Source organism: Prinia subflava, chromosome 4, assembly GCF_021018805.1.
Source record: "Prinia subflava isolate CZ2003 ecotype Zambia chromosome 4, Cam_Psub_1.2, whole genome shotgun sequence".
In the NCBI taxonomy this organism is placed as follows: Eukaryota; Metazoa; Chordata; class Aves; order Passeriformes; family Cisticolidae; genus Prinia; species Prinia subflava.
Genome location: NC_086250.1, coordinates 8821026 through 8847467, shown reverse-complemented (window position 1 = coordinate 8847467; position 26442 = coordinate 8821026). Strand labels below are relative to the sequence as shown.

The 26442-nt window shown below is 35.8% G+C and overlaps 1 protein-coding gene across 6 annotated transcripts in view; it reads right to left on the bottom strand.

The window, feature by feature from the left end:
• Positions 1-26442, bottom strand: part of CCDC91 (coiled-coil domain containing 91) — a 116393-nt gene that overhangs the window by 25777 nt on the left and 64174 nt on the right. For 2 of the 6 annotated variants that reach the window (XM_063395368.1, XM_063395369.1), the window contains 4 exons: positions 17773-17865; positions 17527-17595; positions 15617-15793; positions 3658-3771 (listed from right to left, as the gene is read on the bottom strand). In XM_063395368.1, coding sequence (XP_063251438.1) covers positions 3658-3771; positions 15617-15793; positions 17527-17595; positions 17773-17865 — 453 coding nt within the window. The other 4 variants (XM_063395371.1, XM_063395373.1, XM_063395372.1 and 1 more) reach the window with 4 other exon arrangements.

The following is a 26442-nucleotide window of genomic DNA, read 5'->3' as shown; positions in this document are numbered from 1 at the left end:
TTGCAACACACCTCCAAAATTTCGGTCAGCCCTGGAACTGCATCGCATTCAGGAGTGAACAACAAGTGTGAGAGTTCTCTGGAGCTCTCACAAACCACACTTGGGGAAAAAGCTTTGTTTATATCCACTTAATTCAGCATCAGCCAGCTGAAGCAAACTGTTCAGTAAATGGGCCAAAGCCCCACGTGGTCTATAAAAAGTGGAGTAGGGATAGGAGCAGCCTGTCTTTATACTCCTAACAGTGCAGCATGTGCCCATTCATCAGATTTTAACCAAAAACATTACAAAAGCAATGCAGTTGTACAGGTCAGTGAATAGCACTGCCTCTGTCTTACAGCCCAGGGATCAGGGTTTGGGAGCTCCAATCCTAAGCCAGAGTTTACAGGACATTAGGCTCTCCTCCTTGCTCTGATCCCTGGGTAACAAACACAGACATGGATTTATACACCTACATGTGAGAGCCTATGTACAGGCATATACATATATTCTCCCACATCAGCAAGATATTTGAGCAAAATAAAACCATTCACCCATAAAAAACCCCTAGAGCTGTTCTGCCTCATAAAAGGGAATACCTTCACAAACATTCAGTATAAAAACAAACATTAAAATTTTTAAATCATTAATGCAAAAAGCTGTCAAACACTTCCTAGCACTCACTAACACAGGCACAGGCTCAGGGGCTGGAAGGTGGCAATTAGTGCATCTTGGGGCAATTAATGTGCTGGGGCTCCTCTCAGAGCTGGGTGCTTCCAGAGCACTCAGGTGATCAGAAACCACAATGCAGGGCCAGAGGTTACAGGATGGTGAACATCAGGCAGCAAAAGACAAATAGGTGAATCGTGAGCTTACATCAAAACAGACAGGTTTGGGATACTCTAGGAAAAGTTCCTCCTTACCTTTTACTGATTTCTAACCACACTGAAAGATCCTTCTACATCTGTGTCCCAGACAGAGCTCCATGGCACATGATATGCATTGAATCCAAACCAAAAATAATGTTTATGTGTATGACAGAAATGAAAGCACTGGCCTGCCAGTTAGCCCTACTTCAGTGCCTTTTTGTCTGTGTGCTACCCCTCACCTCTGTCCCCTCATTTCCCACCCCACCAGCAACAAGGTGAAGCATGGTTTTGCTTTTCTGATATTCACTGCAAATGCAGGCAAAGCAAGACTACTCAGTCAAACATACCTCCAGGCAATTAATAAAGATAACTCTCTGGACTTAATGTGGATGGACCTTTGCTGGGGAAAACAATTCTGGCTAACAGTTGAAGCATGTGCATTTGAATTTGATGCAGACGGATTCTTCAAGGTGTTGAAAACATTGACATAAACCTCTACGAGTTTGGTACACATGGAAGATGTCTTTGAACAGGTAGGACAGCCTGACTCCAGCTCAGTTCTGATGCCTGCTTTGGAATGGTGGTGGTTATGGAATAATCACTACACAATAAAGTGTTAAATCCCTGATTGAAATTTCCTTCACATTATAGATATCCACATTCTTAAGGTGTTAGCTGTGGCAACATTAAAAAAACACCTATTTTTCTTGTATAAAAATCTTCATTTAATATAGAACAGAGAAAATAAAACTAAGACTGCAGTATATAATTACAACTGCTGCCAATATAGTGCTACGTATCTGTAAAAACCAGGGTTCATACGGCATAATTGCAACACATGCCAGCTCTTCATTTATTGTATGAAAATACCCATTTCCATCACAGTTTTTTGGTTTGGGTGGGTTTTTTTAGCTTTAGCGTTCTTTTCTTGAAGGTGGAAAGATGTGCCAACATATTCTCTCCTAGCTTTGGAGACTTTTTTGGCTTCAATACAGAGGTTACATTTATTATTGTCAGCATTTTAGCATGATGGTATTTTTGCTTTTTGTTAAGCAACTTTCTACTAATTCAAATAATCCCCTGCTAGCCAAGTACAGATACTGTTGTGCCCATGGTTTGAAGGGTTCTACAAACAGATTTTCAAAACAATGATGACGCTACCTTTTCAAGTTTGTACCTGGGATGCCCCTGTCACTCAAAAAACAAAAAAACCCTCTCTGAATCCTAGACAAGGCATTTTCCTTGAGTTCTTTCTAGGAATTCCTTACATAAGCTGCTACTTTTTAGCACAGTCCATAAAGTATATTTATTACTCGTACAGGTGTGTGAGCTTTGACCATTTCCTCTGCCTCTTATGTAATCACATAAAAGCTATTATGCTATATGATTTGGAGTTAAACAAGTCTTTCACTTCCAACTTGAATACAGGCAGTCTTAATAAATCTTATTCCAGAAAATTCTAGTTCTCTTTATGTATGATTTTTTTTTCAAATTAATGGATATGTGTTAGCTGATCAAAAAGAGAAAAAGGTTGGCTGAAATATTTGAATATGTTCTATGAAATAAAAGGAATTTATGCTCCTACCAGCTAAACCAAAGATGATTTTGTTCCTTTGAAGGTGATACTTTCATTTATATCTGCATGGAGGTCTTGTTGACCCATTTATTTATGACACTTATGATAAGTTATGGTAAGTTAATTTTAATAGTAGACTTATTTTCACCTTCCCCACAGCTTATCCTTCATAAACAACTGACTTCAGATATGCTCAAACATCCTTATGGATAATGTTTTGCACTGGATTCTGTTTAAACTGTCTGTCCAAATCAAACAAATCCTGCTAAAAGGAAATGTCTCCACACACAGCATAATGGAAGGAGCTCACCCAACTGCAATCTTAACTAGTAGCAGAGGGAAACTTCTGAAGGTAATCCTATCTCCCATACTATTATTTAACCCATAAAAGCAGGGAATACAGAAGCAGAGGCCAAACTTGTTATTTCTACTTCCTTCTCAGAACAACATTCCCCATTAGATTCAAGCTGAGTGATTTTGTTTATTGAGAATACTGAAATTTGATCTCAGGCTGCTACTGCCATATGAAAGAGGTTTTTAAAAATTATTTTTTGCTTATGTTTTTATAAAGAGCTTCAAAGGGCAGAAGTGTGTTATTTTTTTCTCCTCCTACTGAAAGCAAATCAAAGTCCCTCGAGCTACATTTTACTGTTTATACACAAGCATTAAACTGCCAGGATATAGCCTTAATAGAACAACTGAAAACAACTTTCAGAACATTGCAACAGTTCATAACAAGACCAATGCACTGACTATAAATCAGGCTTACTAGAACAGCAGTGCTTTTTCAGGTTCTCAGATAATATGGGTTGAGAGCAAAAAAAATTAATGGCCTTCATGTGCTTACAAACTGCACAATGAAGCTCATTTGTGAACATAAAATAGCACCTGTTATTTATAGTGGAAAGTTTTGTATGATCTGAGCTCAGGTGACAACTTAAATCTGACAGACTGTGTTTATGCCCCACCTTTATGTTACTTTATGTAATAAGAAATTAGTTGAACTATTTAACTGAGCCAATTATGTCTGCTTTTCAGCTGGTGATAGACTTAAAAGTCTACAAATGTATATGAAAAATGTATCATAATAACAAATTGTTTGAAAAAATGAGTGAATGCTCTGAAGACCTAATTCTTGATTCTGTTTTCCTGTGCATTTTAAAAGAGGTTTGAGGTTTAGCAAACTTTACCAATTTCTCACTTCATGATGAAACCCATTATCCACTGGTAACTCACCCTCTTCTGCTCTTTAATATATTCCATCAGCTCCTCTCTTGTCCTTTTTACTGCTTCTTCGATTGCCTTTTCACTTCGTTTCTGCTCCTCCATTAATGCTTCCTTGACAATTTCCTTTCCAAAAGAAAAACATGTAAGTGTATATGAAAAAAAAATCGCAAATGTGATAAAAGGTCATCCCTTTTCCTCCTGCTAAATTTTTATCACCTCTACGCTCTTTTCTCAGTTATCCTAAATGTATGCAGTTTCTTTATAAAAATCCATACATTCAGTACCAAATTGTAGATAAGAAAGAAAAAAAAGGAGAGAAACAATAACTTTAAAGCTATGTTAACAGAAATACAGCCCTGAGAGCAGGAAATAATAAAGCAATTCAGGTTTTACTTTCCATCAGGAGCAGGGATGGCAGGGATTTACCTGTTGCTGTTATCAGGCCAGACCACTTTAGCTGGAAGTGACCTACAAGATCATCTCCTCCAGCTTCCTGAGCCCTTCAGAATTAAAGCACATTATTAAGGGATTCTCCAAGAGCCTCTGAAACTGTCAGTGTTTAGACCACCTTTCTGGAAGCCTTTCCCAGTGTCTGACCACCCTCTTTTAAAGAAGAGCTTCACAATGCTCAGTCTGAACCTCCCCTGATGCAGTTCTGAGCCATTCCCACACCTTCAAAGTCAGTTTCTAAACTGTGATATAAATTATCAAAGCTTTTTGTAAACTTATAAAAAACCTTGTCAAGATCATTATTTTGCTTCCAGACTTTGGGAATTGCCAAGGACATTCTGTACACAGCAGTAAAAAGCAGGAAAAGATACCCACCCACCCCCCTAAGTTAGCATTACCTACATCACATGCATTACAGTAGAGAAAGCCAGGAACCACTTCTTAAAACATCTCTATCACCTGCAGTATTTGGTTAAGGAAACAAATTCCTGGGCTAAAGTCACTGTCCCAAAACTGAAGTCCCAGCTTCCCAAAGCCACTCATGGAAAAAGTAATGACATTTTTAATCCTGGTTCCAGGATTCAGGGGAACAAAATGACAAGCCTCAAATTCCTATAAATTGTGAAAATGTAACAGTTTCAGAAAGCAAAAAAAACCCCACCCAGTAAAAATAATCACATGATCTTAAATGATTTGTCAGGGAGATCAAGGGGAAGATGGAGAGTGCCTCAAAAATCAGGCAAAAACTGGCAATTCCTTTTTCCAAGTTCTGGACAACATTCCAATTTGGAATGTTCTAGACATTCCAAATTGGAAGAAACAGAAAGTGGTGCACCTGAAGAATTAAGCAGGAAATAATGGAAAAAAACCCTCAGTGGTTCAAACAGGAACACAACACCACCACTTGTAGTGTATTTATTCACATACATGATTTATGTGGTGGGGTTTTTTTTAATCAAAAGTTTTAGAAAATCAAAATATAAATGGATTCCTTATTACTTTTCACTGGTTAGACATAACACTGCATCACCCACAGATTTGTTTACAGGTTTGCTTGACTGCAGAGCAATACAGGTATTTGCAACTTGGGTTTGGGGGAGTGGGAAAGGTTGGCTGGAGGACAGATGGAGTTCTACGGGTTTGCAAGTAGAATATATTAATGAAGTTGCACAATTAATCTGTGTTTTTAAGAGTGGCATTTTACAATATGCTATTAGTGTACAAAATGAATAATCCACCAAATTGGATCAAACTCTTTTTTTTTTTTTTTTAAGTCCCTTCAGTGGAAGTTATTCAACTGAAAAAGAAAGCTCTATTTCTTACCTTTAGTTGTTTGCTCTATTTCAGCCAAAATGGAATAGTTTCTGCAAAACTACACTTTTTGCTATTTTTATAGCAGAAAAAGTCTAAAATCCCAAATTTAAAATGTGTAACTATGTAGTCCCCACTGTTCTGGAACGCAGTATACATGAAAATCATAGTTGTGAAAAGTGATTATGATTTTTTTTTCTATTTTAATTAAGTTTACCAAAGAAAAATCCCAAGAAAAAGGTCTCTTTCACTACAGAACTCTGGCAAGACTAACAGAAAAAGTAGCAGAAAATTACATATTACAGAAATATGCTGTTCTTATAATTATACTCTCATACCAGTTTTATTTGTCAAAAGGTCTCAAAATACTGTCTTGTCTTAGAATGGAAAAAAATCCCATAATCTACCCCATTCAGCTCTTCAAAGCAAACTACAGAACTGATAAACTGCTATATCTTAATATGTAGAAAATTTTACATCCATACAATACTTACAATCAATTAAAGTCTATTAAGTATCCTTGATATGATAATTGAAACACCACATAGTCCAAATAAGTATTTGGACTATAAAGCCCAAATAAAAGCACAATTAAATTCTACAAGTCTATTGATAAAATGCAAGAAAACAGAAACCACTAGCAACACCCTTATGGAACACAAATTTACTGCACTGACATTAAAACAGAAAAAGTAAAATTGGAAAGAATTCTTTTTCATTTCCACTGGTGTTGGCACAAGTCCCCAGGGATGTGGTTAAATCACCATCCCTGGAAGAATTTAAAAAATGTGTAGGTGTGGCAGTTGGGAACATGGGTTAGTGTGGCCTTGGCAGTGTGAGGTTAACAGAGGGACTCAGTGATCTTAAAGGTCTTTTCCAACCTAAGTGATTCTATGATTCACCTACCACATTCTAGTTAACCAAATTAAATGTTGATGTATCTTCCCAATCTATAAACAGTTCTGTTTCAGACACTGATCACCCGTGACCACCTGAAAATCATCTCAACAGTTAGTGTCACCAGACAGATCCTGGAGCCACCACACTGGACAATCTCATGTGACTGCACAAAAAGACTCCTGCTTTATTGGGCTTCATCCCAACGTTTGGATTTACAAGACAGTTGTCCACAGCACGTTTGATTTGTTGGGTTTTCCTGTGATTATTCACCGACCATACCCCAGGATGAATCATATGGATCCGTTTCTCTGAGATCTGAATCTCTGTTTCTCATCTGAGTTGAAATGTTACCTCCTCAGTGGATTCAGGAGAAATGAGACAGTTCCACAAAGCACACAGCTTTCTCCACAGGTTATGTCTTAAAAGCCAGGCCCTACAGCCTCTGACAAGGCTCCTGAACTGGCTGACTTGGTTTGCACTGTCCCATACCTGCAGCTCAAAATGGGCGAACATAGAGTCCTGTGAAACAGTGGCACTCGAGACTATCAAAAGACAGCTCTGCTGTGATATCAATAAAAAGAAATAAAACTCTTTTATCCCTTTCATTCAGTTCTCAGAAGTCTTCAAAGAGCAAACACTGCACAATACTTCCTTAGTCAACTCAGTCATATATTTTTGATCTTAATCAAGGATACTAGTTTTTCCTTCTGTGACAAGAACCTTCACTTCTTTTATATGACCTTCCACTAAGTGCTCTCCTCTAAGTCACTGTCTGTCTTTGCTCTATTTCTGTCATTAGAGTAAAATATCAACTAATATAAAGGTATTTAAATTCAGATATTACCTATTACTGTTGAACAAAGCCTTAGCTGCAGGTACATTCTCTAAGCATGTGTTCACTTTTCCTTCATCTCTTTGCTCCTTCCTCTTACATTGTATCTACCTTTAGATTCTATCCTAACCTAGATTTTGGTTGCAAACGTAAAAATTGGCCTTTATTTAATCTTTAACTACAAAGGGTAAGGCATTACTTGAGGCTCTTAGTGCTATTTTAATTGACTCAAGAAAATGGAAAAACCCAGTTTGCTGTAAGAAGCTAACAAAGAACACTCCACAAAATGGCACCTGAGGTGAAATTCTTCTCCCTCCTCCCTTTATTTTTTTTTACATATTCGATCAGCAGCTAGAGTACCAAATTATGGTCAGAAAGCTGGCTTCTTTACACGACTCTCTATACATGTGCTTGACATGACACCAGTTAGAGGATTAAGAAAACCTAATAAAAAATAAAATACAGTTATTCAAATACTCAATTGACAAATCACAGTCAACCGTATATTAGAAATGACAACCAAACAATCACTACATATAAATCTGTAGGAAGACAGAAAGAAAAAACAGTGTACTCGATACACCAGAGAACTCCAGACAGTATTTAAAGAATAAAACAAGCCATATGTTGCTTTGCAATTTCATAGGAAAATTCTTTTGTTTCCACACAAGGATCAGGTGGCAGCACTAAACTTTATCTAGGAAATGCAACCACAGACTGCAATGTTAGTGTTTTTTCAGAAAATAGTAACCCTCAAATTATAATGTCTGTGGTTATAAACTACTACAATCTGCTTCTGAAGTCAGACATGGTTAAAGTCTGTATGCAGTGAACCATTCCTTTTCCAGACTTTTCAAGCATATTAAAAATAAACTCATCTAATGGCAGGGATCTCTTTCCACTCGGTGCTACTGAGCTGTGTCCTTCCTCACACATTCAAGATTACACAACATTTTCTTTTAGTGTGTCTCTACAAACACTGGCCACACCAACATTTCTGCAAGACAGTGGAAAAACAAGAAGCAAGTAAAACTGAAAATAATGGTTTGCTAACTTATTGAGAGAATTGTAAGCATAAGTCTGAACAATAAAGGCAATAGAAATAGGAGAAGAGGTTCTTTGAAGAGCAAGTTCTTCTCCAACACATTGTGTGATACCATATTATCAACAGACTATTTAGGTAGGGATTGGGATATAGAGGAAAAAAACCCAACAACTTCTTGTATGAGTCCACAAAATACTGAACATAAAGAGCAATGTTACAACAGTCCAAGGCTGTTACTGAAAAACCACATTTTCTTCCAAAGATTAGCACTGACCAACCCAATCAAAATCCTATGGAGTCGTAAAAAGTTATTTCTGAAATTACATTAAAAATAGGCCACTTTGCTAAGTACTTCAGAAACAGAATAAAGGGAATATTCCAAACTCTGACTCCTCCACAGGACTCTGCAACCCCTGTAAAAGATGAAAAAAATAACAAGTGGGCAAAGAGAGATGGATAAACATAATATTTTGTATTCCTTAACTAACAATGCCCTCAAAGCTCTGTATATTACAGACACAAAGAGCTTTGAAGATAAAGACATTAAATTTTAAGAAAACTAAATTAATATTGTGTCATGTTAAAATCCTCCAAAGGAAAAAAAAATCATAGAAGAAGGGCAAGCAATGCCAACATAGGTAAAAGTTTATCTTCTGGTAACAAATACTATAAATAAAGTGTTTAATGATGAAAAAGAGACAAAAGCAAACCCAGAAAGACAGGAAAAAAAGCAGTTTATAGCCTGTTTAACAGAGAAAGAGTGATGGAATAAAGGGCTGGAAAGTTGCAACAGTAATTATGGCAATATTTTCAAAGAAGAGAAAAAAAATGCAATAATAAAAATAAAGGATAAATGGAAGCTTGTATGAAGATTGTACCTTTGTTTTTAGATAGGATATTTTATCTCCTACAGATATAATGCCAGATTCATGCTGTAAACAAAGAATTATATGTACAATTAGATCTGTAAGAAAACCTTGATACAGTCCAGAGCAACAAGTAACAGGGTTGGTCTTGAGGGTGCAGAAAGTATTTGAGAAGCGGGAAAGGAAAAAAGAAAGACTAAGAAACCTTTGAGTGATAGTGGTGCATTTATAAAGAGATATCACAGAGATTTACCAGGGTTTTCACTGTATACAGAATAGCTCACAAAGGGGCCATGGAGGAAAAAGTGAGTTAGGCTTCCAAATTTGGTATGAAACCAGAGGCAATCTTGCTCAGAACAAATTTATTGGACAATGAAAAGACAAGACAAATGTGTAATAATGAAATAATATATTTCCTCTTTTCCCCCTATACTGTCCACCAAAAAAATCCCTTTAATACCTGGTCATTTGATGCATGAGAAAAAGTGAAGTGGTTTTTAACAGATTGTAAGGCTAAGAAAGGGCCATTTAATAGCTAATAAATCTGACTGAAAGCTAGAGTGGGAAATAACTTTTTAGAAAACCTTTTTTCCTTCTTAGTCCATACAACCTTCTCAAACGCAGGGCAGTGGGGAAAATATTTGGACAGAGAGTATTTTTGAAGAAAAATTTAACAGCTAATTTTAGCACTTGTAGAAAAGAAACAAAAGCCAGTTCCTTAGGAATAAAGGCAACAGCTTCATGTTTTCATTTACATATCTTTTATTCCCTTACATACAACTGGGTGTGGAAATCCTTGAGAATTTCAACACCAAATTCATTCAGGCTTGCCAAACTACCAACAGAAGCACTCCCTCAAGTAGATGTCAACCAAAAAGTTTTGATGATGTAGCAGGTAAGGAGACATTCACTCCTTAGGATTTAGCACCAGCTGTCCTAGACATTTTTCTTTTACCTTCCAAGCAATGGCATATTCTGATACTCATAATTCCATGGAAATTCATTTAACACCATTTAAATAATAAATTCTTTTTCAAATATTTGGTTTGCCAGTAAAATTATATTTAATGCTTTCTAAGACCATAGATTACAAATTTATTGTTCTGCAAAGAACACCACCACACGAACCTTCATTAATGTGAACACCATCAATCGCCTTTAATTCTTAAAGGTTTACTCAGCAAAGACCATTGGAAAATTCCTTTTTTTTCTTTTTTTTATAACTTTTCTTGCAAAAATATTTTTTCTTTGTATATCTCAGTATATCTCAGTTGTGGCTTGGCTGAATGAGACACCACAGCCTCAGTTTTCCTGAAATACTTTCCCATTGGTAAGATAATTTTGCTTTAGTGCTTTTCCTCATGTCCAAGAGGAAGCAGAGTTTATGTTAGTTCTTTTAATAAATTAAAAGGTTCTTCATCCTTCTTTTTTTTCTTTCCTAAATATTTGCAGCCTTCAGAACACTTGAGTCTCTAATGGATCTGCTGTGTGGATTATGGCAGAGATGAACTCAGGCTCTTTTTCCCTGGAGAATCAGAGTAAACTACACTAGATTATATACAGTATTTTAAATCTAAGCCTTCAGGAAATGACAAAGGTGATTCTTTGCTTCAAATGCCTTAGCAGAATTATTTCTTTCAAGCTATGAGATGGACTTAAATTTCCAGGGCTCACCCTGCAGCTGCCAGCTTTCATTTTACTTTTAATGAATTTATTTTAAAACAAAAATAGTGGTGCATAAATTCTCTTCAGTTTTTTTTTTTGCTAATTCTCTCCCACACCACAACGGATTTCACCTCCTTTATTTAGCTGAGTATTTGGCTCTGTAAAATGATAACACAGAGAGCTCTGTGCATTATAACTATGGGAGCTACTCTGCATTCCCCACTAATTACAAATTTAAAATAGCAGCCTTTATTCAGAATTGTATGGATATCATCATCCTAGATCCCCAAGGAATTTTGGACTTCAGTTTTTTCAATGAGTAAAAATAAACATAAAGAAGGATAGAGAGAACTGTCCATTGTTTTTTTCAGTTTAGAGTTGTAGCCCAGGAACTTTGCTGCAATTTTGAATTCTGGGATGAAAAGGTTCTGCCTCAGCCACAATACCTGTTATACTTTCTCCTTATCTAGAGGATATCCACTTTTTATTTAAATAAGTGTTGTAGAAAAAAAAAATTCTAGTGAAGGAATTTCACCAGTTATTCCTCTCAACACTGACAACTACCAGACATGAACTTTCCTCACAGGGAAGATGCCACTGTAAAAAAGCACCAGACAATGTATGAAAAGCAGAAAAGAAAATTCTGGAGACCTGCCAAGCTACATCTAGTCTAGTCTGCTGAATAGATGAGTTCCTAATCTATGATGACTTTTCAATGTGTTGTAAAAGGATCACGAGGTTCCTGTGCAAATGAACATTATCTTTAATCAAAAGACTACTTGTTTTTTTCAAGGAGAGCTTGTTCTTCCTGATTTAAAATGCAAGCCTGCTCTTCCCCAAACTGAGAATGCGCTTCTAAATTAAGAAAAAATAAAAACCAACAAAAAACCCACCAACAAATAGAACCAAAAAAAAAAAAAAAAACAAACCCACAAAAAACTCTTATAAAAGCATGAAGCACCTGAATAACACAGTTATAAAATTGGAAGATGCTGCCAGTCTCAACCAGAATGGGAATCATCTGGACTTTTACTACTTCACAGCCTCAAGAGAGTCCTCTAAAAAACCATTTTTCCACTTCCCTGGTGATGTAAAATATCTCATTTATCCCTTCAGAGTTATAAGGCTTCAAAAAATAATACCTTTAAGTACAAATACTATATCTCTAAGTAAAGACCCCAAGTCACTGGAACAGTCAAAGCTTTCATGAAAAGGTTTCTTTAAAAAGAAAAACAAAACAATATTCATCTTACTGTAATACTTAAAGAAAATACAAAGAAGGGGGTATATCAAGGTTGCTCTATCAAGTTGAAATATTAACTCAGAATGTCTTAGTTCGTACTTGCACTGTAAGTTCACCTTTACTCCGCTGTTTCATATTTGGTAACAAAATATTTGATATTAAATATGATTTATTAATTCAACTGTCTCTAAGTCTCCCAATTTTTCTCTGGCAATGTTAAATTAGTATAATAAATCTTAAATGGAAGTAGTATTTCCTTATCTGCAGACTTCACAACAATTTGACTGAGGACAAACATTTTTTTTCCGGATAAAGTTTTGTCAGGCATGGATATCTCACAAGTAAAAGGCATCTGCATAAACCTCCCAGATCTGCATCCCCTATGGGTCTCCTTCCTGGCCACTCTGCACCAACACCACCAAAAAAGTCCAAAACAATACCTGTATCATCCCTGCAAAGGAAACACTCATCTTTTTGTCTTTTAAACAAATTATTTGGGTGATGAAAGGAAATTTCACCGCCTAATTCAGCACAAGTGTGATCTTCAAATGTTTATTGTTCTGCTTAAACTGCCTAACCAATGAAATGTAAACAACCCATACTTTAATGTTTTCTTCCATTTGCTTTCTCATATATAGCCATATAACTTTCATATAACAAGTGTATGTGTTTAAAAACTGGTGGAAAAAACCAACATATTTTATTTTAATAAAGAAAATTAACGGATGGCAAATTACTCTTTTAAGCCAGCAAATCAAAACTCCTAATCATGTTTCTCTGGTCCAGCAGGTAAAGGGGAAGCAAAAAATCCATTCCACTGTGACATGGAATTTTTTTCCCCTCATTTTCATAATTTAAATGTTTTACAGATACACAGTGGTGCTTCAGTTTTTGAAATGTATCTTTTATCAACTCTTGCACCATGCGGACGAAAATGCCTTTTTCTCTATGTGTTTGCATCTTGAAGAAAATAACAAAATTTTCAATGTTTTTAAGTTTTTCCATTAATTATTCCTAGAGTTATTTGTGGGCACTTTGACTGTAAACCATTCTGCCTCACCTGTTTGTAGAAGATTGGACTGACCCTTTGTGATCTCCCCAATTCACAGAATTACTGCCTTAGTGAAGGAAAACTTCTCTTTAATGCTATGCTTAATTTCTTTTTAGTTCAAATCAATAAGGCAAATCTCTTTGAAGTTTTTTACAGCAAAATAAAAATTTTATTTTAGGATTTTTTTTACATTTCATTGTCTAAAATGTTAGACTCTGTGTTTGCATTTTGGACGTCACAGGGCCGACTCAAATTGCCTAAACAACAACTGCAAGAGAGTCAAGAGTGCAGTTATATCTTTTGTAAGACAAATCTTACAGAAAATAGACCATAAATAAGAAAAAAACCTCCGTGTGGAGGGCTATACACAGAAAAAAATAATGCCCACACACTAAGTGCCTTGTAGGCCCAAGTGTTTTTCATTGTTAAACTGAAGTTGTATCTGACACGTATACCACATATAAGTTACCATTTGGCACATCAGCTCTGCAGGACTTCTTTTGTTGACAGAAAATTTTGGTACTTGGTATATGCTTATAATTGCAAGAGCCTAAAGGAGATATGCAAGTTCTTGGCATAGGAAGAAGGGAAAATTTCTCCAAGAAAACAATTTCTCCATGAAAGTCCATCTTCCTCAGGGAATTAGTACTCATTAATTAGAGAAGAAAGAGTGTAACTTCATATATAACATAGACATATGTGATAGAATTTTGGAAATCTCAAGAAAAATCTGCACTTTCCCTTAATTAGAAATAGATTAGGTATTGGAAACATGAACCTGACATGAAGGTGAAATAATCATGTTGTAACCAAGTAAGAGAAATTATTCCTGTTACAATAAAAGTTGTCAGAGCTTCTTGGTATTAAAAGAATTGGCATTAACTAATGACACTACTAAAGGATTACATAAAGTATATTTACAGCAGAATTAATCACAAGAGCCTCCAACACCTCAGTGCTGCTCACCATCACAACAAGTACATCACCAGGTACTTCCACCCTAGGAACTACTCAATCTAAAAGAAGCTTGAGTGGAAAAACCTGTCCCTTGGAGAGGCCTGAACTGCATCCTCAGGGAAGTGCTGACATTAGCAGTGTATTCAGGACTTTATCAAAGAATATATCCATCAATATTAAACCACTTCTAATGTCATCCAGTCTTGTGACAACTTCAAAGGCGACAACAGCCGTGAGAGAGTCTGCAGCACCCTGCAGAGGGAATGCAAACTCCACATCTCTCCCACAGCTGGGACACCCAGTGTCCTCCAAATCCATAAATAATTCCAGCACACAGCCATGGGACTCTTTCATCAAAAATCTTCAGGGTCCATCAAAACCCTTCTCAAACTTTGTTACCATAGTCCTTCTCCTCCTAATCTCTTCATGTTCCATAAGCTATAAAATTGCTGTCTTTACTCCAGTAAACAACCACTTTATCACTGTTCCTTCCAGGAACAGATTCTCTACACCACTGGTACCAGTTCTCATTCTGGACAGTCTGAAAGATTTGTATCTAAAGCCCAAGCAATTGTTCTCAGCTTGAATTCAGCTTTGAACTCAGCTGTTTGTCCTTCTGTTCTGAAGAGAAGTCTGACTGCCTAAAGGGTGACTGAAAGTCTTGAAAATGCACATTTCACCATTTAAAACTTTACATTTAAAGGAAGTAAAGAAGATATAAATTTTTAAATAATTCTATTTACATTAGGAATTTAGGCAATACAAAGTATGACAATGGCACAGCACCAAAACTTTTTTTTTGGTAGCTGATTAGGTATATGAGGTTATTAATTTTATTTAACACTGGAAAGGGAAGTGGTGTCTGTTTCCACAGAGTACTTTTATTTTACTTCAAAATCTTAAGTTTTTTTTTTCTTATGCAGTACATTAAATAAATAAAGCAATATCAAATTTCAGCACACCAATGAAATATACATTTACATTTCTGAAGACTATAACATTTGAATATGTCACCAAGAAATCAGTGAATTCACAGGCTGTTCCTCCAAATATTTCCAGTATCACAGACGACAAAATTCAACTTTTGGTAATTGCTAATATAACACATTTAATTTGAAATTTGTAGAAATGCTAAAAGCATTGTTGGGAATGTCCCTCTCAATTTGTTTGAAGTGACATACAATTATTGTTATAGAAACACCTCTCCACTGATTAATTCTAGAAACATTTCTGGTTCATTACTGGTTTAGGTTTCCAGTTTTGATAAGCTGCTCTTTATTTTGTACCTGCTCTCTAAGGAACACATGTAACATCTTTGGCCTTCCACAGGTGTAGAAGTCATGGAAAGTGTTTACAGCATGAGTGCCACTCTCTGAGCTGCTCATCCTGGGCTCCTTTTGAAGTCAGAGGACAAAACTAGCCATGATTTATATAATTTAAATATATGTATCTGTAAAGGCCACAGGAGTTTTGCTCTGTATGTGCCAGCCTCTCCCCATGCACAGTCTAGGTGAAGATAAACTGCTTGCTGTGCATTGCAAATATCAACTGAGTGACAGATGCCACAGTAAAATCTACCACGACAGCAGAAGACATTCAAAAGCAAAACCAAAAATACACAAAGCATGGAAGGGTAAAACATACTAACCTGATTCTGCTTTCTTTGCTCCTGCATGGCTTCTGAAACAGCCTGGGCAATCTGCTCTCTGTGACTATCACGTTCTGCTTCCCACAGCTTTCTTTCTTCTGCATGCATCCTCTCCATATTTCTCCTCTCCTCCTCTACTGCTTTCAGAACAGCTTTCTGCACTTCTGCTTTCTCAGCCTTTGAAACAGATGAGGGACAATTAGATGAGCAACACACCCAACCTGAATGATTAACTCAGACATATCATCTGCTTCTAATGAGGTCTGTGAGCTGACAAGATATGGGATGTGAACATTTCCACTTCTGAACTATGAGGTTCAATTTATCTCACGGTGCTTCCAAGAAGGTATAACCTCTGGGCAATGACTTGGGTAGTTACAGAAAGGAAAAATAAGTTATAGGTTAGGCTCTTAAAATTCCCTCATACTGAAAACACAGGAATCAATAACTAGTTTGCTTAATACATACATAGAAAAAAAAAAAAGGCAAGAAAGAAAGAATTAAAAAAAAGAAGCAGCAAAACCCATGCAAGAACAGTCACATCATGGGTGTCCCTTGATATGCCCATGTAACTGATATTCCTGCTCTTATCTAAAAATATATAAAATGCAAAAACTGTCCAAGCATTTTCTGCAGAAAATTATCCAATATACAGTTAAAACAAATGTGTCTTCCCTCCCAAAGCTCCTTAGCCATGCTACAAGAAGCACTCTTTTATTTTCTCCCTCAATCGTTATATTCAACCTTTTTCTGCCATCACTGAGAATTTGAATCCAGCAACTCCACACATGCATGGCCACAAAAATATATTTATCAGCAAGACAACCACTGCATAATATCTACAAACAAATAATGGCAAACTGAGGTTCAAAATAAGCAAAAACAGGCTAACAAAACTTAATCACAAATCCCTCAGTTTTAATAAGCTGATACATCATTCCTATGCCCCTTGGAGGTGATATGGAACTGGTCAAATCAAGTCATTAAAAGCAAAAAATACTGTATTCATCAGATACCTACACTTCCAACTAAAGCTGTTTCTTTCAATTCAATTCACTGGGACTTGATTTTTTACTTAGATACCAAAAATACAATAATCAAATTAGGATGTTTTATCATACACACATTTTCCAGTAGGTATCAACCATGTAAGAAATGTTTGTGGTACTACTGGATGTTACTCAATGAGGTGTTCAGCCAATGTTCATATACTACACAAAAAGACATACAGAAAATGATAATATAGCCTGATGAAGTGTGCTAGGTAATACACACCAGTAGCTTCCCCAGATCATTACATGCAACTCAAGTTTTATACCGGATTCTACATCAGTATTAGGAATTAATTCTAGCTTAACATTTACAAAGTTATTGTCCTAGCATCAATGCACTTACTAATGAAATAGACAGGAGAAATCATATTTAAAAACTGAACAGTCCCTTTTAGCCAAACATCAGCTTATACAAAATAATTCAAAACCTGTTAAACTGTCCCTGTTTGTATATAATTTTAAGAATAGTTCTCTCCTCATTGAAGATGATCATATTCAATTAAAGTTAAATAAGACATGATGCTAACTAAGATCATCAGTTGACTCTGCTACCCAGCTTTTCAAATCAAGAGACTGATGTTGAAAGACCACAAAAGCAGATATTTAGGTAACAGCAACAACTGAACTGCAATATTGTGACTTCTTGTTATAAACAATTCAGAGGCAATCATCCAAGAGAAGGAAGCTACACCTCTGTATTTGGCTGATAAGTTCATTTTCAGTAGAACCAGCTTCTTCTAAAGACAGATGTGAACACAGAGCTTGATAGATATAGTTATGAAACAAAAGTCTGAACTTGGCATTTCTAATGACACACATGGAATCTGCATTGCACGTCTGCTAATCAGTGAGAGATACCTTTGCAGCAGCTGCCAGGGCCTCCTTGCTTCTCTGCCTTTCTTCATCCAAACATTTGTCCAGCACTTCCTGCAAATGTTATGAAAAATTAAACTGCAATAGGCAATAAAAGAGTGGCTAAAAATCATTTCAAACAGTCAAAGTGCTTCAGAAAGCTTCCTCTTCCTGTCAGTAATTGTGACAGGATCATTCCCAATAAACTCCACGATGCCCATCTCTTATTTATTTGGTAAACAAAAACAATACCTTGTGCTTTTGTGACTGCTGCATCATAGCTTCCTCTATCTTTTCTGATAACACCTCCTTTTCTGCTTCCAGAATGTCAAGAAGTCGCTGATGCTATTGGGAGAAAACATTCATATGTTGATAACCACAGCCAGTGAGTAAAACAGACAAAAAGAATTCATCCAAGACACTTAGACTTGTAAGTTACTCAAAAAATTACTTAAAATATAGATTCAGTTAAATTACATTCACAGCACTCCTGTAAGTGATTTCATGTCATGGAAAAAATTGCAATAAGAAGAAATGTTTTGTTTCCTGAATAGTTAATATTTCCTTTCAGTCCAAAAAGTATTAGGGAAAAAAGCTGAAGAATGAATCACTATGTAAAAGCAACACTTACTCAATTGATAAAGATGGTCTAAGCAACACCACACTTCATTTCATTTAAACAGCTGAAAAATTTAAATTAGTCTTGCACTGCCTCAGTTGTATGTACAGAGTAGAAGGCAAATATATTTCCTTCAACCATTTGTGCTTTCATGATCCTCGAGAGCCAGGAAATATGAACAAATGAGAATGCTGCTTTCTTGTCAACTTCTTGTCACCCTAAACATTTTTTCAGGGAGAAAATGAACTCTGCAGTGACCATGTATTCTATATGCAGACACAGAACTGTTCATGGTTACAATCCATTTTTTTCTCTGTATCAAGTAAAGAAGTTGCAGGATGTGGGTTGTGTCTGTAAGAGCTAAACTGTTTCCCAGAACCAAAAATTATTGCTGGAATTTATTGATGCAAAGTATTTGTCATGATATAATTGCTAGCAAGTCAGTACATTTTTTTACAAGTTATTTAAGAGATGATCTATTGTAACCTGAAATTACAGTATCAATGCAATAACATTTTACAAGAACACCTAGAGGGAAGAGTTACAGTAGAGTTTTATACTAATATAAGTATATATAACAAACATCAATTTTTACACAAATGGTTAAACAGGCAAATGCCCCTTTCACCAGCATATCTAAGAAACAGTTATTTCTGTTTCACAAACGTTATTATGTTTTAATTTCAAGTGTCTTTAATGGCAGCTAGAAATACATTACCAAACTGCAATACTATGTTCTGAAAAATATTTTTTCATTTGAAGAATAGAAAACTTTTAGACTGCTTTATAAAGTAAAACACCTATCTGCCCTTCCAGTATAAACACGTAAAGAGGCATTTCCTTGTGAATTTACTTAAAATAGGTCTGAATGTGGCAGACATATTCTAATGGAAAACACCTGTGGAAGGAGTAGCAAAATTCACATCATGTTTATACTAAATGATGTGTAACTCACTTTTCTGGTGTTTTCAGACATGAGCTTTAACTATCAGGGCACTTACAGAAATTATATTTTCCCAGTAATTCAAAGGTGAAACAATAAATGGATTTTATTAGTTAAATGCTCTCCATGACTCTTCACTTGACTAACTGCACAGGTTACAAATATGTTATTTCACAATGACACAATATAAAACAAACACATGCAAATATTTTTGCAGACATATGCCACAAATCCAAGCTTACTAATCATGTCAAGCAAAATACTGAATCTTTATTTTGCTTGTCAAGAATAAGCACAGAAAATTCTAAAGAGATTTCTTTAGAGAAAATCGTCTCTGTCTTGACAGCACCTGCAATAAAATGGAAGTCAGTTTGTTCAATGAGGTGAGACTTTCTAGTTTAAGCCTGGCAGGCAGGGAATTCCAGCTTGACTCTGGCCATCAGATTTCCAGGTTTTCTATGAACACTGTCCATCAAATTTCTGGGTTACCTGTATCCACATTTCAAGTTGCCACAACAGGCCAGCTACCAGATCTATTTCACACCATTCTCAATGGGACCAAAATTTGCAGCTTCTAAACTCCAGAAGAGTTTTGAAATTTTATTTTCCATGTAGGTATAATGAGGCATTCAATCCCTTCCTGGAAGTCCAGGAATGCAGATACTTGCATTAATAAAATATAGAACCTGTACACGTGCCCAGTGCAGAAAATCAATGTCAGTCTCCCCTGATGATGAAATAATTTGATGACCACAGCCTTCACATAATCTAAACCTCCATGCAGAGTTAACTTCTTATTAACCTGTCAGGGACCTTAAAAATACAGATAACACAACGAAAACTTTAACTACAAAAATTACTCTAACTACAAAAAAGTTGCCCAGTAGGTAAACAATGCAAGAAAACTGAAGACTGCTGTGAATGCAGTGTGATTACTTTGGTTGAGCTATTCCTATTCTCCTATTTCCTTGGTACACCAGAAAATCTATATGGTATTGCATCTGGAGTTTTATTGAACTCACAGAAATTCAGCAAGAACTTCATGAAGAATTGCATCTGTTTATAAAAACATGTTAGTTCATATTTTTCAAGATACCAGAGGGTAGGTATTTGTAAGGACATTCAGAATGCTTTCTAAATGTCCTTACAAATAAAAACCCTAAATACAAACACCCTATTAGCTTTCAAAATAGAAGCCAATAACTTCTGTCATAATTCAATACAGCTTATTTTACATTAAATAGTATCACTACTTCTCATGGAAATACAGAATTTATAATTTCAATACTGTAAGTCTCTTGTGAATAGCTTGGTATGTCCTTTCCTGTTGTAATATAAATGCTCATTCATGTGGAATAATCCTTCCATAGATGATTACCTTCATATCTGAACTTCCAAAAGATAATTTATCATCACAAATGTTGCAACAGCTGTCCATACAACCCAGTAAAGCAAATTCTCTTGTATTAGTCCCAGAGAAATACCTTAGAGAACTGTTTATTTGGCTTCAGAATCTGTATTACCTCAGTCTTGTTTTTTCAGAGAGAAGCATACCTTAAGCTATTACGTTACATAAATTATATGAAAAAATAAGTAAATAGAAATGGAGAAAACAGAATAAAATATTATGTGAACTACTTCTCCCTCAAACAGGTCTTGAGTCCAGAAAACTCATATGACATAATTACTATGGATACAACATGAAAGCTTCCATTCTGCATGTAATTAATATGCAGTTTAATTACAAATCAAGAATGTCTTGTTTATTTCCACAGTACTATGCCCCACAGCAGTGTTAGTCCTCATCTAGAGGCACAGAATGTCCTGGAAAGCTGTGCCTATTCAAATGATGTAGAGCGATCTTGGTGGTATTATTGATCCATTTTCTAGAAAAGAATGTGCTTGAATGCATCTGAATTCCTGATTTCAGAAGCACAGATCTTCCCAAGGCATATTCAGGGATCTTGGTTATGCATATCACTTGAGCAGGAAATCTAGGAAGTTATGGATAGCAAAGGCTTCTGTCAACAAAGAAATTTTAGCTATTTCTGTATAATGACAGCAGACAGACTTTTTTAAAAAAAGCAGTAATTCAGAGAAAGTTATTAATGATTGTATCAACAGAATCCTAAGCTGTTATTTTAAATGGCTCTGCATCACAAGCTGTTCTAACCATTTGGAACTATTCTTCAGTTTGGGCAGCTAGGTTTGTATTTCAGATTTTAAAATAATCCATACACCCTTTTAAGTAGAAATTATTACAGAGAAGCATTTGATTCACTGAATTTCTGGACATGCAGGAGGACCTCAGAGTCTGGTACTAAATGCTCATGGTGAACTTCACATACAATCGATGCTTCCTCAGTTGGTCTTTCAGACAAATTTATTAAAGGGAGTTGAAGGTTAAAAACAAACAGAAGGTAACAGTTTCACTTCAGCACTTACACGTTTGAGAGTTTTCAAGTGTTCTTGTATTTAGAGCTAACAGGAGATAACAGGAAGTTTTAGGTTCATTTACTTGGCTTGCAGACTTCTGTTCAGCCATAGTAAAGGCCTCTGACAACAGAATTAGAGATCATATCTCTTAAATATGGTTAAATGGCTGCAGCTAAGCAGCTTTATCTCCCAAAGCCTCCCTTTCTCAGCAGGAATTAAAGCCAGACAAAGGGCGGGAGTTGAATGAATCTCATTTGGCATTTGCAGTTTCCACAGGTAAGAATTATCAACATGCTCCTCTCTCTCTCAGACAGTATTAAACGAAAAACAAAAGAGCTTTGAGACTTCAGGTACCACTCTGAGCTACCCTGAACTCAATTCCCAAGCAATGGAGAGGCCACTTTCTCCTGGTAATTGTACGTGTCAAGAGCACAGTGCCCATGCTCCAAAAAGCAGACCTAATAAAAGCTTTCAAGGCAGGGTGATCTGTCTCCTGTAAGCAGGATAATGAGTTCATCAGACCTAATGGTCCTGTGAAAAGTAACCAAGTGTCTTCCAGGTTTCCTGTGAAAGTTAGGATGGGGACTTACATAGGAAGCCTTAAATTTGGAAAAAAGCAATTAACCCCTGCAAGGGCCCACGAAGTTTTTAAACAGAAGTTGAGGTGATGGTCTCTTTTATCAATCAACAATCTAAGAAATAAAAAACAAGTGGAAAACCAATCTAAATAAGTTGGAATTTTGAATCTGAATATCTGTCAATAAACAAATACACCTTACTGAGTTTCTGAAATGAAGAGCAAAGATGGAAACCGATAAAAAGTGACAGCTACAGAACTGGAAATACAGACATGGATCAGTGAGGGACAAAAATAAATGTCAGTGAAAGCTTTGGTGCACTTTGGAGCACTGGGGAAGTTTTCACCCAGTGTAAGTTTCCTAGGCTGCACATTCACTGTGTGTGTTATCTGTAAGGCACAGCAAAGAGTTGAACACTGTGTAGAGATACTCAGATCTAAAATTCTTTAGCTTAGGTACAACAAATACGACAGCTCTCTATTACATCACTTTACCTTATTTCCACAGCCCAGCATTCCCACTTAGACTTCTTTCCAACAAAGCTATAATTTACCTCCTTTATTCCTTAGACAGGGAGTATAGGGTTAAGAGCACAAAATTACAAGTTGTAAAAATTGAAGAGCAAATTTTCTCATGACATGATGGCCCAGTAAAACATAGGAAAGAGATTTAAGAAAAAAAATAGAAGAAAACCTCAAACTTTTCTAAAAAGTGTTGCTCCACAGTGGAGAGAAACTCTAGTATTTCTACCCTACCCCGTGGAAAGCAGCATGAGAGGGTCAAGACAAGTCTTGTGAAAATTAGCTTAAAACAAAAGGAATTCAAAAATAGGTTATAATGTTTTCCTCCCTGCAAGAAATTCTCTAGGCAATGGTTCCAAATGAAAAGCGTTTGATGTAGATTCAAACACAAATACAGAGGTCCTGTGGTTTTTCTTGATTCCTGTAAAAAAGAAATCAAAAAAATCTTTTTTTTTTTTTTTTCCTGGAATGTGAGTCAGAGAAGACATTGTAAACAGATTTAATCACAATAGCAACTAGTCAGTCTTTTCTGTTATTTTTATATATTAAATTTATTTCTGAAGAATCGTGAATTTTTTGTTTCAGGTAAGCAGAATTTGAAGGATTGCATGGAAGATATTACACTAACTTATGGGGTGAATGAAATGCATGAGATGAGCTCCTTTAGAGCTAAAATGATGCATTAAAGCTATCAATAACTAATTCTAACTTTGTGCAGGTATAATTCCTTGCATATTCTTATTAATCCTAAACTCCAAATTTAAAGTCAAGCAAAAAATTGGGTATCTTGCATGAACTGAAATGCTTCTTAAAAAATAGTTTCTTTCTGAGTCCTGTACTGTTTCATTTAAAAGGAAATGTGTACAGGATTTCATCCACAAATAAAAATGCATTCCTTTTGCTGTAGTAATGAGCACCTAATTTATATTTCTGGTGACTGGTTCTGTCTCAATATTGAGTAGATCATCATGCATGGATCAGCAAATACGGCAGGGATAAATTCATTTTTTTAGCTGCTATTCATAGCTTATGTAAAAGTAGTCAGTTAGATAACAGTTCAAAAATAAAACAGCAAAGAACATCACAGAACAACCAAAGTCAGTATGACTATCCTAACACTAAACAGGAAAAAGAGGCCTTGCATTAATTGGTGTATCACTGCAACAATTTATTGGTTTCCCTCTTCCACAGATCTTTCACCTGAGGAAACAATTGCCACATGCTAAAGAAATTATACTTGGAACCTTCCTTTAATGCCATCATTATCAAAACCAGTATATTGAGACATTCATATAACTAATTCACCCTCAGTGAAAGGCCAGTTTTCCTTTTAAAAAGTATCTACTTGTAATTTTTTTAATCTAATGAAACTGCATTGTAGTTAATTGTTTAATAGAAAAAAAAAACCAACAATAATGTCATCTATAATACTGGAGCTTTTTTGTACCTTCATAATATATAGACATAAACCATCCTCCCTCAAGACTTGGGGAAAATTATCTTCAGGAACATTTACTAAATGTTTCAGCACTTCATTCACCAGCACGGAAAATAAAACACTCGATGGGGCTTTTTAAGAATTCAACACTTCAAATCTGTTCACCTATTTTAAAAGAAACCTTCTTAACTCACAAAGTTCTACTTTTATTTCTGTCTCTCATGAGGGGCTCCAACAGTAGGAAGAAATAACACAGGTCATGGGAAACATTATTATCTATGTGAGAGGAAGGTGATGTAACAAAAACACATCATGGTTTAGTAATGTTATCAAAATATTCCTGTTTCTACATCCTATTCAAAATATTATCCCGAGGAAAAAGGCGACCTTATTAAAATAGTAATTACGGTTTTTTGCTCCTCTAAACAAGGCTGTCTACATTACACAGAAAATTTAACAGCATTTTCTTTTATACTGCACCTTTTCTTCAGCACTGCTAAGCTCTAAGTCAAATGAGAAGTAATGGTAATTGTAACTGGTTTCTTGCACTGTCCTCACTATCTGTGGCATCTCGGTGTTTGGCAGCACAAGGTGGAAAATCTGTCTGGAGAATTCCAACATCTGGTACATATTTCCACTTCCTCAAATTATAACTTATTACTGCATGGTTGAACTGTATCTTTTTGCCAGTTTGAGGTCCAAGTGTCTAAAAAAGCGGCAAAGCTTTTCCAAGAGACAGCTCAGGAATCAGCAAAACATTATTATTACATGAGAAAAACTAGAACAATGTAAATATAAAGAAAAATTGTAATGGTGGTAATAAAATAACTAAGGATAGGCTTGGACACAGGGTTCCACTCAGCAGCATGCAGTGAGTGCACAAACTGTATCCTTTGAGGCACATCAGAGGATGAAATTAGGTTTAAAACATTTTGCTGCATACGTACTTTATTGTTTTTATAAATAAAGTGGGAAGATATATAAAGGCATCTGATAATGAAAATACTTCTCTTGGAAAGCATACATAGTAATAGAGACCATTAAAAACCTAACACACTTCAAGCTCTTGGGGATACAGAGATAAGCAACTTTATAAAAATGTGACAATAACAAAAAAGTGACAATTACATCTTCTATTTTGTGATCTAATTAATTTCCCAGCCCCTATGAGTCCTCCACAAATTGCTCCATTTATCAGGAAGAAATAAAGGGAATGAACTCCTAAAATATGACCAATGTAAACAGCAAAATATTCAATAATGGAAGACAGCAAAACGGAACAAACCCAATTTATTTTTCAACTACAGCTGACAGAAAAATAACTGAGGAGAAAAATCATTCTATATCACTTAGCTGTTCAGAATATTGACAGGAGTTGAGGGCATTAATTCCTAACAAGTAGTGAAGGTCTGAAGATAAGTTATATAAGCAAAAGAGAGAAAGGAAAAAACCCCCTCAATCACTCTAAAGAGCTACTTTCAAATGCCACTTGACAAATCCAAGGAATCAAATGTAATTTCCAAATAAGATTTTTGGTGGAGATGCTAAAAGTATGCTGGCTGAATTAACAGTGCAAAGGGACCGCAAAATCAACCTCCAACTAGCATGTGAGAGTGGGCATATTGAAATCAGGTTAGAAAACTCTGGCAAGGGTTTATATTTAAAGAAACACCACAAACAGTGATGTCTGTTGTCAGATTTTTTCATGGAACGACAGAATCACAGAATGGGTCAAGCTGAAAGGGACCACAGTGGGTGATTTGCTCCCACTTCCCAGCTCAAGCAGGATAAATCCTGAAAAAAATTTCAGAATTTAGGAGAAACAAGCAAGTGTCCAAGGAGATGCTTGGAGAAGGATCAACAACGAGAAACAAAAAGCCCTTCCATCACAGGAAAAGCTGATTCTTGCTCTTTTCATTTAGATTCTGTCTATATACATGGAAATCAAGGAGGTATCAGGAATTCAGGAATAAATTTCTCAAATTTCCCACAGGATTTTAATCAGTCCTTGGTTTTTTGCTCCTTTTAAGTTCTGAGAAAGTGTAACTTTACTGTTGGCAAAAGAGCAGCAGACACAACTAGAAGAAAGCTGTGAAAAGACACAACTAGATTAATTATGTGAAGGTGAATTACATGAAAATGTAACAGGAAGGACTGGTTGGAAGTACTTGGTTTTAAAGGGAATGAATAAACAAATATTTCTACAGCAGTAACCTACAAGATTTCTGGGAATCGAGAGGAAATGCTCGAAGAAGGGGACATGGTAAGTACTCTCAATAATTTCCAAACCTATCATAGTTGGAATTATTGGACCAGAAAGGTTATGCCCACCGCAGTGTTCGCATTTTCAGTCTGCAAGTCTTCAGGATTACTACTCTCACTGCAAA